Here is a 14,279-nt window from a genome sequence, read left to right as displayed (position 1 = left end):
GGAAAGAGGCATACTGTAGGATTCAGTCCTGTGAAGCAAGAAGCTCTTGATCTTTCTTCAGTTAATAAAGCATCAATTTCATCCAAGGTGTTTGGAAGATCTTGGAAAGCCTAAAGAAGAAAAAAATTGTCCATTATTATAGACAGTACAGTGAAAATAGTTCAAATAGTTTAAATAAAAATATTCTGCTGAGTTAGTAAGTATCTACTATGTGTTGAACAGCATGCTAGCACACAATAAGGAATCAAAGGAATTATAAACATGGCTTTTTGCTTTCAAAAAGCTTATACTTTAAAAGAAAACAAAATGTATATACTTAATAACACGGGCTAACACCTTAAGGCAATGTATTGATGCTGAGTATTAAAACAAGCGGTACGTATCATACAGGTTATGGAATTCAGAGAAAGGAAGTATCAGTTCATGCTACAGGAGCTACAAGAGAGTAAGAGAAATCAGGCCCAGATTCCATCTCTGGGCCTTAAAGCAAATGGCTAGGGAAAAGTAAGGCAGAGGGGAGACAGGAGCTTGGAAAAAAGAATGAGCACTGCATACCATGGGGGGTGAGGAGTTGTGTCCATTTGGAATGGTGGGTACTTGCTGAATTGGTAGAATGGGTCCAGAATATGTGGGGCATTGAAAGAGAGCAAGAAGTTAGAACTTTATACTGTACTTGTGAAGAACTGCAAAAGCATCCTAAGAATCCAATTACTTTGACAGTAGAATTTCACCACAGTACTATCTTCTGAGACCATGCCACAGAGACAAATTAGAAGAGATACTTTATTGTGGGGCGAGGCAAAGCAGTACATTGTTTTTTCACCACAACCTGCAAAAGTTTATGTACTACAACGTACAAAATGAATATTGAAACCTTGAAAAAGATCCTAACACACTGCATTAATCTAATATCTTAACCTGTCTTTTTTCCCCTAACCTTTTGGAAAGCAGTTCAACTTCAAAGGCCTTCAGATATTTGTTAAGTATATTTTTCTGAATCTGACCTGTCCATTGAGATTTGAACTCATGTGCCAAACACTTGGTATCTTCATCTGACTCTTTAATAGACAAATTTAAGATGGTGAAACACAAATCTTCAACTTCCTCACCTTCCCCACCAATTTGAGCAAACTGATTTGTCCTTCAATCTTTTCCATCTCAGTAAATGAACAAATTTAGGGGTTCTCTCTCTCACCCTTCAACTCAAATCCATTACCAAGCCCTGCTGGTTATGTCATTAAAAGATACCTCAAGTCTGTAAACTGCTCTGTGTCTAATGCTTCCACCCTAATCCATGCCATGAAAATCTCTCACCTGGTCCAAAGCAATAATTTTCTAAATGGTCTTTGTGCTTCCTTTATTTTCCATACAGCAGTTGAGGTGCTCTTTTACAAACTGAAGTTGTCCTGCCTCTATAACTCTTCTGTTTAAAATTCTCCAGTGGGTTCCATCTCAAAATAGAGCCCAAATTCCTTCTATGGTCTATAAGGCCCTACAGGATCTGGCTTCTGCCCTCCTTTCTGCTTGGATTATAAATTGTAGCCCCACTGAGATTTTTTTCTATTCTGAAACAGGCCAAGTATACTTCTGCCTCAGGAGCTTTGTATGAGCTGTTTCCTCTGCCTGGAATGCTTTTCCCTCAAACCTTCACTTGACTGATTTCTTCTCAGTATCTTCTCAAAGGAGGCTACCCTGACACTCTAGCCCCTTACCTTGTTTTATTCTTCTTCTTAGTACCTCTTGCTATCCCCGACATAATCTGTTTGCTTTTTGATTTGTCTTCCCCACCCTCCAGACTAGAATATAAATTTCAAGAGAGAAGGAAGTATGTGTGTTTTGTTCAGTGCATGTGATATATAGAAGGTAATCAATACATTTTTAATGAACACATGAACTATGTTCTAATCTTGTTTCTTTCAAAAACAGTACCATGTATCAAGGACAGAATCATGTTACTTTCTGAAAGAAAAAATTAGTACAGATATTGTGCTAATATTTACTTATTTTATAAACAATGTATTCTGGAGGTTTTATTTTTAGAAACAACAGCCCCTCAATTGTCTTACAAATATCTACTAAATTCCTACTATGTATCCAAACAGATCGATTCTCCCTAGTTTCTGGGTCTGATAGCATAAAGCACAATCTTTGAGGATATGAAAATTATAATCCAAATAAGTTTTATTTCCAGTTCTATTTATATCTTTAGCAGACATTCATAATCTACTGAAATAAACATTTGAAATTTAAAAAGCCACACAAATACCAGATACTTAAAATTTTATTTCTAATTTTACTTTGACATTATTCTGAGAGAGTAAGTATGTAGGCAAGGTATTATTCCTACCTGTCAGATAAAGCTTTGGGTCACAGGGCTACCTAATTAATGGTGAAACTTGGAAGAAAGGGCAGCATCTTCTCATTTTACCAACTGAATGATATGTCAGAATATAAAATACACATAATGTAAAGAAAGAAAGGCTCTTTTTTTCCTTTCCTTAGCAACAGATGTCAGCCATAAAGATTCAGCTCCCACTCAACCATAAATAAACACCCTAATTTCCAGGAAAACATTTTCATTTTGCCTTCGTTTGTCTAAATATCACCTCTCTTTACTGTTCCTTATATATCAATTACTGGTACTATGTTTCCATGAAAAGCTATAACCCATCTCCTGACCCTACCTATTAAAAGGGTGCTTGGGGAAAAAAGCTTTTTACTGGAAGAATGAATGTTATGGCATTAATAATTTTGCAAAATAATACCCATGTTTTAACAACTTTAGTATAAGCAATAAGACTGACTAGTGTCCAAGTCTGAGTATAGTGAAGAAAATTCGTTGAGCAAAATTACTTTACATACATACTCAGTTTAAAAATGGTGGCAGGGGGGTGGGGGGATCTCATATTTTATGGCACATTGTGTTTTTCATGGCCCAGTACAATGCCTAACACACTTTAAGCTTAAAAATAGCTGTCTTAAATATGTTAGCTTGTAGCGTTATATACTTTTTATACTTACTGTCTGATATTCTTGAGGAATGGTCTGCTCTGCACCCAGGTTACATACTTGCCTGGCTCTCTTCATAAGTTCCCTGCATTTCTGCAATAATCTCTGTCTACTTTCATCCAACTCGATGAAATGTTGCTAATACAAGAAAAAGAAATATTTTGAAAATTTGTATGTTACTGTTAAATCAGAGGGCTATTTTATTAAACCACCACATTATATCAAATATATTATTGAATTTTGATTGTGATAAGCAAATCATCCGAAAACATATCTCAAACCATGACTGATTTTATTGTAAAGGTTAAATTTGAACTTAAACTTCAAAATATATCGGGACATTAATAATATGGCATTTCTTGAATCTGTAAGAGCTCTGAAATTTAAATTTAACTGCCTTTTTCTGAAAGTTTAATTTAGCTATGTATAATTATACGCTAATAAAATTTGATATATACAGTATGTAGGCTTCATATCCAAATACTCAGCATTCAAATGTAAGCAGAACCTTTAAATAATGTTTGATAGTTTTCCAAGCACCTTTCATGTAGCTATCATTTATTCATGGACCCATTCGTTCCTTCACCAAATAATTACTGACAACCTATCAAATGTCAGTATTTTATTATGCACTGAGCATAGAAAGGTGAATAAGAAGGAAGATACACAAAGTCATTAATTACCATACAAGAAACAGCTACTGTTTACTGAAAGCTTATGTGCTAGGTGCTTCACACACACATTCCCTTATTTCTCACAGCACTGTACAGTATTATTATCCCCATTTTGCACATTAAAAAAGAAAGAGGAATTACACAAAGAGACTATGTGTGTGGTGTGGGCAAGGGATGGAGGAAGGTCAGAGCGGCCACAGAAGCTATGACAAGTGAATGATCTTAAAGGACAAATAAGAAATTACTAAGAGGGAGCAGCAGAAGGCATTCCCAGGATAGGTGATTTAAAACGTACAGGCCATGGAAGCCTCCAGGGCCTGCTTATTTAGGGAACAAGAAATTCAACGTGGCTGAAGAAGAGGTAAGCATGTAAAAAAGACGAGAGTGGCAAGGTGGGCAAGAGCCAGGTAGCAAAAGTTCCATGTGTAACAAGAAGGGCATCGTGGAGGACATGGAAGCAACCTAAGTGTCCCTCATCGGATGAATGGATAAAGAAGATGTGGCACATATATACAATGGAATATTAGCCATAAAAAGAAACGAAATTGAGTTATTTGTAGTGAGCTGGATGGACCTAGAGTCTGTCATACAGAGTGAAGTAATAAGTCAGAAAGAGAAAAACAAATACCGTATGCTAACACATATATACAGAATCTAAAAAAAAAAATGGTCATGAAGAACCTAGGGGCAGGACAGGAATAAAGACACAGATGTAGAGAATGGACTTGAGGACACAGGGAGGGGGAAGGGTAAGCTGGGACGACGTGAGAGAGTGGCATGGACATATATACACTACCAAATGTAAAACAGCTAGTGGGAAGCAGCCGCATAGCACAGGGAGATCAGCTCAGTGCTTTGTGCCCACCTAGAGGGGTGGGATAGGGAGGGTGGGAGGGAGGGAGACGCAAGAGGGAGGAGATATGGGGACGTATGTATATGTATAGCTGATTCACTTTGTTATAAAGCAGAAACTAACACACCAATGTAAAGCAATTATACTCCAATAAAGATGTTAAAAAAAAAATAAAAACAAAGGGCATCATGGGATGCCTTTTGTGTTGTGTGCCAATCATGGTTATCACCCCCATCCTATATGGTAATTAATATAATCCTCATTACCATCTTAAAGAAATGTATTATCTCCTTTTTTATATGTGGTTCAGAGATATTAAGTTGGAAATAGCAAATGATTAGGTTCCTGAAAAAGAAAACAGGTCTTAGCTTGCTCTTTCCATCAAACTTTGGTCTGCACTAAAAGTACCAGAGCAGGGGTGAGATAGAGGGAAGATTTGTTAAACAGTATTGATATCCCAGCCACAAGCCAGATCTAACAATTAAGACCTCTTGGGGCCAAGGCTTGGACATTGGTATTATTAATAATGTCCTGAGGTAATTTTTATGCACACAAGTTTGACAGCAAAGGAAGTAAACTAAGACAAAAGTTAGTAAAAGTATATATATATACTGGACTGATCTGAAAATGCAAGCAAGCCTTTATACCGATCCGTTAGTATCAATATAAAGTTTCCTTGAATGGATTCCTTGGCCCCTACCCAGCAAGAGAAATCAAAGAAAATTAAAGACTCCCAGTCACCCTTACTCTGCTCTCTAGAGCCTATTATACTCAGGCAAATGCAAAACATGGGACAGGTAGACAGAACTAAACACTCCTAAAGTCTTCTCTTCCTGCTTCCTATTCCTCTGGATCTTGCTAAAATGAAATATTAGAACATTATGGGAAAGAAATATTCCCAAGCTGAATATCTGGGGCTCTGGGCTTAGGACAAAAGCTCATTCAATAGTTTCCTTCTGTTTGGTGGCATATGTCTAATAAAATCTTTATCAGAGGGCTTCCCTGGTAGTGCAGTGGTTAAGAATCTGCCTGCAAATGCAGGGGACGCGGGTTTGAGCCCTGGTCCGGGAAGATCCCACATGCCGCAGAGCAACTAAGCCCATGCGCCACATCTACTAAACCTGCGCTCTAGAGCCTGCGAGCCACAACTGCTGAGCCTGCGAGCCACAACTACTGAAGCCCTTGTGCCTAGAGCCCGTGCTTTGCAACAAGAGAAGCCACCGCAGTGAGAAGCCTGTGGACCACAACGAAGAGTAGCCCCTGCTCGCCGCAATGAGAGAGAAGCCTGTGCGCAGCAATGAAGACCCAACGCAGCCAAAAAAAAAAAAAAAAAAAAAAGACAATGTTGTTTCTATACATACATGTTTGTGACACTATTCACATAGCACCTGTTCTTGCCCCACCCCATAATTCTTACTGAGTTTTTCTGCGGGGGTGGGGTGCAGAAAGAGTCCAATTATATAAGATAACACTGTAAATTCAGGCTAGTGAAAAGGGCTTATTTACATTTCTTCATAGAATCTAGCCTTTACCAGTTAAAAGGCCACAGAAACAGTTCATCTGTGTAAAACATAAGGGGAGAAAATGGCAAACTTACAAAATATCCCCCACCAACATCTCAGAAAAGATTACTCTGTAGGTACATACCCTGAAAGAGATGAATAAGTATTATCTTTTCTCTGAAAGTCTTTTGATAAAGTTCAACTGTACAGAAATACCTTGACACTACACAAGAAAAACCTTCTCTAAGAGGGCCCTCTAGTGGAAAAAATCAGATTGTTCACAGAATTTCTTACTGAATATATGTTGCACATCAACTTAACACAGTAAATATTCTAGTTAATTAAAATAAGAGTGAAACAAAATGAAACCCATTTTGGTGTGAAAGGAATTAAACTACGTTCTAGGTAGCATAAACTTATACTTAAAAACTGGTTGTAGATCAAAACATTTCTTCCTCAATTTTCCTTTCATATAAAGAAAAGAGTCAAACTTCATTCCAATTTAATTGATTTCAAATTCAAATGTTAACCATAAGTTTTCGTTCATATTGGACTGCATATATATTTTAGAAATATGAAAAGTAATCTTTTTTTTAAGCAGCTTAAAATTTTAACGTCAAGTTTGAAGTTTAGAAATCAGTGGTCTTCACTGGCGTTTTAATATACAAGCTTACAAATTCTATTTCAATCAATCTAACAGTAAACAGTGAAGCGGTGACAATAATACTATTTACTTGGGAAAGGATTTTTTCCTGCCAAATACATATATCACATTTAAATTGGGGAAAAAAAAAGTCCTCTGAAGTTGTTTTTTGTGGGAGAGTAGTAAGCAGGCAGGCAGAGGAAAGAACATTAGATGAAAGCACAGAATTTCTAAATTTAGCATTAGGACAAATAAATTTAACAACTTCCAATTCTTGTAATATTAAACCAGATGTAAATCTATACTTCTTAAGGAAATATGGGCTTCATGCTAGGCACACACTAAGCATCATGATGTATATTACTGAATTTACTATCACAAATATCCCTGCAAGTTAGGTACCATAATACCTATGGCTGAAGACAACAGGCTTGGAGTGGTTAGGAACGCTGCCCAAAGTAAAAAACCAAGTAACATGTACATCCATCTGTCCCCTCCATATCTGGATTCAGTCAGCTTATTAACTTGTCATAAAAATATTCCAGAAGGTAATGACATACCTCTGGAGATGTTTCATGGGTCTGGAACCCTTTTTCCCCTATTTGCCTTCCAATAATTTGAGGAAGTTTCAAACTCAGTGGTGGTTAGTTATCCCTAAGTTCCTTCACGAATACAAGCCCTACTGAATTTTTGTGTCAGTCTTCTTTTGTGAACTTGTTTTCATGATCAGGGTAAAAGACAAACCCTCAAGTGGCAGTAATGGTTCCTTAGTACAACCTGCAGTGTGTCCAAAGGAGGAGGGGAGGGAGGGAGGAAAGGAAGGAAGGAAATGATTTCTTTTTGTTTCAAATGCAGTAGGACAGCAGAAGAATAGGTAAGAGCAAATATGGGTAAGTGACAGCAAACATGAGAAGGAAAAAGAGCAAATGAAAGAGAAAATGAACTACCAAACACTTATTCTCTGTATCTTTTACTCATCATTCTTGACTGTTTAAAATGTGTGATTGGTGACTATGATCAGTCAGTAACAAAACTTAGCAAAACATAGTGTAAGAAATAAAAGAACCTTACAAAAGGGTTGGTAAGACAATTATGAATAAAAAGCATTTAATAACTTTCAGATCAACATATAAAAAAGGGAAACCATGCTGCAAAATATTGTTGAGGAAACACAAAATAAAGCCAGGGGTAGTATCAAGTAAGATTAGTATGGAAAAACCTGACATGATGTGTGTGTGAGTATGGTAAGAGGCTGAGAACTGAGTGGGTATTACTTCCAGGTAACAAAATCTAGAGTGACACGCAGCTAATCAGATTATTTCTCTACACAGTATAATGTGGCCATCTTTGTAAAAAATTAGTGACTCAGAGATTGAAAACAAAATCTCCTCACAAGTACTTTCCTACTCTCCAGAGTAGTCAGCTCAACTCAAAATATTACTATTTCTGCTACTACTAACAAAATGGATGAGTCACAGTTTGCACCTAATCTTAGTACATCTATGTGGACTAAGGCTGCTGAAGAGTATCTCTAACCATGTCAACAGGGGCTGAAGTCTGGGAGAGGGCTTACTCCAAAGTTAACATGATTTTGTGATACTTATGTAATATGACACCCATAATTTTCTTAAGTTCTCATTGACACTTAATTCCAAAACAAAACTTCAGGCAGCAGGATCAAATACTGTCTCGTGTGACCGGACGGAAGGCTCCATATATCTGCATAAGGGGTCAATTCCTTCATGAAATCTCTTCTATAACACCATACTCAACAACCAGGTTCACAGGCTCAATCAATGAAGAAACTTTGGCATGGGCTCTATCATTATTTACCAAGAGAACACACGGTCTGCAGATGACTTCCCTTATGCTCCCACGAAGTAAACACTGATGAGCTCTCCGTTGGAAACTTGTTCCACATCCAGCACCCACCCCCACACCCCCCACCCAAGTTTCTTTGCCGGATCTCTTCTACATATTCAGAGTGACTACTGCTACACCCGCTGCCTTCCTGTCTTCCTCCACCCCTTTTCTTTGGGTGGGGTGGAACTTTCCCCTCTTCCAACCCTCCGGTTTTTGCTCAAACTGAACCTCCCACAACCCTAGGATATGGAACCTGACCTTCAGCTCCTTTTGGCTAGGTGTGTTTGTGCTTGCGTACTTTAAGATGCTTACCTGCTAGCAAAATTCTTGGTTTTTTCCCACTTCTTCTAGCCATAAGCTTTTTCAAGAAGCCAGAGAGTTTGAAGAAGCTGGCTTCAGGATAATGAAGCTGTTCTACTCTGATTTAATCTCTCCATTCATCTATGCAATCCTATGGCTACCCAGCCTCTAAAGACTCCACTGAAAGATACTACTATAGTTCACTTTTACACAACACGTTTGTTTCTGGTAAGTGTAAAGTGAATCATGTACAGACCACTGCCAGAGAGGAGTATATTCTAGCGAAGTAGAAGAACAGATAGGAAAGGGTACAAGGGGACTCTGAATCCATGAATAGTCTTAAAACCCTGCAACAAATATGGCAAAGTGTTACATCTGTTAGAAGGGACAGTGGACACATGGATGTTATATTACTCGTTTTACTCTTGTATATAAAATTTCATACTCGAAAAAAGACTTCATAAGTTTTTTCCTTAAATTTTTCAGTTCTGAAGTGTAACTAATGGATAAATAACCTGCACATATATAAAGTGTACAACTTGATGAACTTTGACAAATACGTACATCAGTGAAACCATCACCACTAATAAAGAACATATCTATTGCCTTCAACAACTGTGTATCCCTCTGTAATCCATCCCACTGTACCCTTCGTAGGCAACCACTGATTTATTTCAGTCACTAAGCATTCTGCATTTTGTAGAATTTCATATTTTTTAGCTGTTACAAAGAAAGTTGCTACACATTTGTGTACTAGTCTTCCATGGATGTATACTTTTATTTCTCTCGGGTAAATACTGGGAGAGGAATGGCTGGATCACACGGCAGGTGTATGTTTAGCATTTAAGAATCTCTCAAATGGTCTTCCAAAGTGGTTACTCACTTTAAATCTCTACTAGAAATGTATGCAAGTGCCAGGTGCTCCACACCCTCAGCAGCACTTTGGTTTGGTCAGTCTTAAAATTTTAAATCATTCTAGTAGGTCTGTGGTGATAGCTCATTATGGCTTTAATTCACATTTCCCTACTGACTAATAAGGTTGGGCACCTTTTCATGTGATCATTTGCTCTCTGTATACTTTAGCGAAGACTATGTTTAAATCTTTGGCCTGTTTTTTTGACTGGATTGTCTTCCTTATATTGATGATTGTTAAGAGTTCTTGTTATAGTATCTATCGGGGGTCAGCAAACTTTTTCTATACAGAGCCACTAAGTAAATATTTTAGGTTTTGAGGGCCACATACAGTCTGTTGCATATTCTTCTTTTTTTGGGTGGAGGCTTTTTTAAAAATGCAAAAACTGTTCTTAGCTTGAAGGGACTTTACATAAACAGACCTTAGGCTAGATTTGGCCCACAGTAAGAGCCCTTCATCTAAATACAAGTCCTCTGTCAGATGTATGTTTTGCAAATACATTTCCCCAGTGTGTAGCCTGCTTTTTCTTAACAGTGTCTACTGAAAAATTTTTAATTTTGAGGAAGTACAACTTCTGATTTCTTTCCCTTTATAATTCATGCTTTTAGTGTTCTGTTTTGTCAAAACTAAGGTCACTAAGATTTTCTCTTATGTTTACTTCAAGAAGTTTTATAGCTTTAGTTCTTACATTTAAGTCTATGATCCATTTGTATATGGTATGAGGTAAGGGTTGTGGTTCATTTTTTGTATGTGACTATTCAATTGTCCCAGCACTATTTGTTAAACTATTCTTTCTACATTAAATTGCCCAGCATCTTTGCCAAAAAACAACTGACTGTATATATGTGTATCTATTTCTGGATTCTCTGTTCCACTGACCCATATGTCTATTTTTACACCAATACAATGGTGTCTTCATTACTGTAGCTTTGTAATAAGTCTTAAAATTAGGTAGTTTCTGTCATACAATTTGTTCTTTCTCAAAGTTCTTCTAAGCCCAATGCATTCTAGAATAAGCTTGTCACCTTCCAAAAACTAAAACCCTTCCAAAAACCCTGCTAGGAATTTTACCGAATCTACAGATTTGGAGGAGCACTGACATTCTAACAAATCTTGAATCACTGATCCATGGACACAATCAATTCCATTTACTTTTATAGTTTTTAGTGTATAGGTCATATATATTGGGCTGGCCAAAAAGTTCGTTTGGGTTTTTGTAGCATCTTACAAATAAACCTGAATGAACTTTTAGGCCAACCCAAAATATATACATCCCTACGTACTTAATATTTTTGATGCTACTGTACACAGTATTTTTAAATTTCAGTTTCAAATTGTTCACTGCTAACAGACGGAACCACAACTGATTTCTACATATTGAAACTTGTATCCTGCAACCTTGCTAAATTCAACTAGAAGCATTTCTGTACATTCCTTAATATTTTCCACAGAAATGATCATATTTGTCTGAAATGGGCAAGTTTCTTCTCCCTTTTTAATATGTAAGCCTTCTCTTTTTCTTGCCTTGTTGCACTGGCTAGAACCTCCAGCACAATGTGAAATAAAATTGGCGAGAGTGAGCATTTTCCTTGTTTCCACCACTGAGTATCAGGAGGATGAAGTTTCCTTCTATTACTAGATGCAGAAAGTTTTTATCATACGAGGATACTGGATTTTGTCAAATATTTTTTCTGCATACACTGAGATGAGATGATGTGGTTTTTCTCTAGTTAATGTGGTGAATTTACTTACACTTAGGAATTTCCACATGTTAAATCAACCTTGTATTTCTGGGATAAACTCATTTGGTTAGGATATACTACTCTTATATACTGCTGAATTTGATTTGCTAACATTTTATTAAGAATTTCTTCATCTATGTTCATGAGAGATATTGGTCTGTAGTTTTCTTTTGTCTGGTTTTGATATCTAAGGCTGGCCTCATATAATGTGTCAAGTATTCCCTTCCTTTTCACCTTTTCTAGACTTTAGGTAGAATTGATATTAGTTCTTTTAAATGCTTGGTAGAATTCACCAGTGAAGCCTCTGGGCCTGTAGTTTTCTTTATGGTAAGGCTTTTAACTACAAATATGACTTCTTTAGTAAACATAGGGCTATTCTAATTAACTACTTCTGCAGTGATCTTTGATAGCCTGTATCTTTTAAGAAATTTGTTCATTTCAATGAACAAATCCTTTTAATGTCTGTAGGATTTGTACTGTTATGCTCTCTCCTATTAAATCCCTCTTCCCTACATCGTGGCCTAGAAACTCTCCAGGCAATAAGCTAATTAAGGCAATTTTAGAGCTGGTTCACCTGGTTCTGCTTTCCCTTCTCTTAGGGAATCACTGTCCCGTGCTGCCTGTTATTCAATGTCTGAAAATCTTTGTTTTATATACTTTGTCCCATCTTTTAGTGGTTTAAAATAAGAGGGTAAACTGAGCCCCTGTTTCATCATGGCCAAGAATGGAAACATTTACTTTTTATTATGGGAAAGGTAGAAATATATGAAACAGGAGAGAGAACAGTATAATAAGCCTTTATGTATCTACTATCCAGCTTTTTCAACCATTTTCAACTCATGACCATCACAGTTTCATCTACACTCCCTCCCTACATGGCTCCCTCCCTGGATTATTTTGAAGCAATTCCAGACATTATTTTCTTTGTAAATATTACGGCAATGTATTTCTAAAAGATAAAAAAGTCCATAACCACATTATCAAACTTAAAAAATACTGTCAGTAAACTCTATTATCAGATATTGAGTCAATATTCAAAATTCCATTTCTTAAAGTAGTTGCTTTGCTCAAATCAGGATCAAAATAATGTCCACACATAGCATTTGGTTAGTACGTTTTTTAAGTCCCTTTTAGCTTATACATTTCCCCTCCCCTTTTTATCTTAGTTACAGTCCTGCACTACCCAATAAAGTAAGGCACAAGTCATATGTGACTAGAGTTCTGAGAGACTAAATTTTTAATTTAAAATAATTTAAAATCAATACTCACTTTAGCCACCGGAAAATGTTTAGAATAATCTGAGTATATGAATTTACTTTTGCAACTCTTAAGTTTTATAAAATCTAATATTTCTGATGAAAACTTATCATCTAAATTCAGATGTAAGTATTTATTACAGTATTTAGAGGGCTTATAAAATTGTAAAATATCTCAATAATTTTCCAATATTGATTACATGTTGAAATAACATTTTAATTTACTGAGTTAAATATACTATTAAATGGACAGATAATTTTACCTATTTCTTTTTACTTCTTAAAATTTGGTGACTAGAGACTTTATAATGACATACAGCTTGCACTATATTCCTATTGGACAGCGCTAAAGTAAATGATTTGTCCCTATATAGTCCCTTACGTTCTAGATTTTGCAGACTGTATTCCTGTGGAGTCATTTAGCATATTTTTTGCTCTCCTGTATTTCCTGTAAACTGGTAGTTTTAGAGCAATGGTTCTGAAATGGGGGCAATTCTGTTCCCCACGGCAGTGTCTGGAAATATTTTTGGTTGTCACAGCTGAGGGAATGGTGTACTACTGGCATCTAGCAAATAGAGGCCAGGGATGCTGGTAAAGACAGCCCCCCACAAAAAGAATTATCCAGTTCAAAATATTCATAGTGCTGAGATTGAGAAACCTTGTTCTAGAGGCTTAATCGGATTGAAATTTGATTTTTTCACATTAGTTCATAGGTGGTGTTGTGTTATGTCCTTCCATCAGGATACACATAAATAAATATCTGGCTATCTTTTTGTGATGTTAGCAGCTAATGTGATCCACTGATTCATTAGCAGCTACGAGGTGGTGATATTCTAACAGTATAATTCCATCTGCATTTCTTTTCTTTTCTTTCTTTTTTTTCCTTCTGCATTTATTAACTGAAATACTCCTGTAAAGAAAAACTTCCCCATCTCATTTGTTTATCCTAAATAGTTCACATAAAAAAGACAGCATAAATGCTAGATTCTTTCTTTGCCATTTTTGAAAATCATGAGCTTGTTCTCTAATATCCTCCAAAGGTGACCATTATTATTTTAAGCGTCAATTATGAAATTAATAGGTTTATCATATATTTTTGATTAATATTTTGAGTCTTTTTGACCCCAAAAGATCCCTTGTGCTCATTGTCCTTTCATTTTAAACCTTTTTGAATCTCTTTCTTTTAGATGTGCCTCTCATATTATGCACAGTATTGGAATTTACTTCAAAAAATTTTTTAAAAAGATAAATTGTCTCCATTTATATTTAATGATATGATTGATGTTTGGCCTAAGTTCTGCCATTTTGTTGTCTTAATATGTATATAAATTAAATATCTAATCTTCAGTGATATAATCTGTTTTATATTGTCCCCTTCTCCCTTTTTCATCTATTTTTGGCATTTAGGAAAGCTTTTTTTTTTTTTTTTTTTTTTTTTTTTTTTTGGTGGTGGGGGCCTCTCGTTTTTAATTTATTTATTTTTTTTTTTTTTTCTGGTTGGGGTCTTCGTTTCTGGGTGAGGCT

The 14,279-nt window shown here is 36.2% G+C and overlaps 1 protein-coding gene across 1 annotated transcript in view; it reads right to left on the bottom strand.

Annotated features, from left to right (window-relative positions):
• The window catches only part of SMC5 (structural maintenance of chromosomes 5), a 103,092-nt gene that overhangs the window by 4,625 nt on the left and 84,188 nt on the right, over window positions 1-14,279 (bottom strand). The window contains exons 18-20 of the mRNA XM_007446055.1: window positions 3,022-3,147; window positions 556-600; window positions 15-110 (exon numbers count right to left, since the gene is read on the bottom strand). Of these exons, the coding sequence (XP_007446117.1) occupies window positions 15-110; window positions 556-600; window positions 3,022-3,147 (267 nt within the window). The remainder of the gene's footprint in view (window positions 1-14; window positions 111-555; window positions 601-3,021; window positions 3,148-14,279) is intronic.

The sequence above is a fragment of the Lipotes vexillifer genome, unplaced genomic scaffold (genome assembly GCF_000442215.2).
Source record: "Lipotes vexillifer unplaced genomic scaffold, Lipotes_vexillifer_v1.1 scaffold1335, whole genome shotgun sequence".
NCBI lineage: Eukaryota > Metazoa > Chordata > Mammalia > Artiodactyla > Lipotidae > Lipotes > Lipotes vexillifer.
This window is presented reverse-complemented; position numbering and strand designations above follow the sequence as displayed.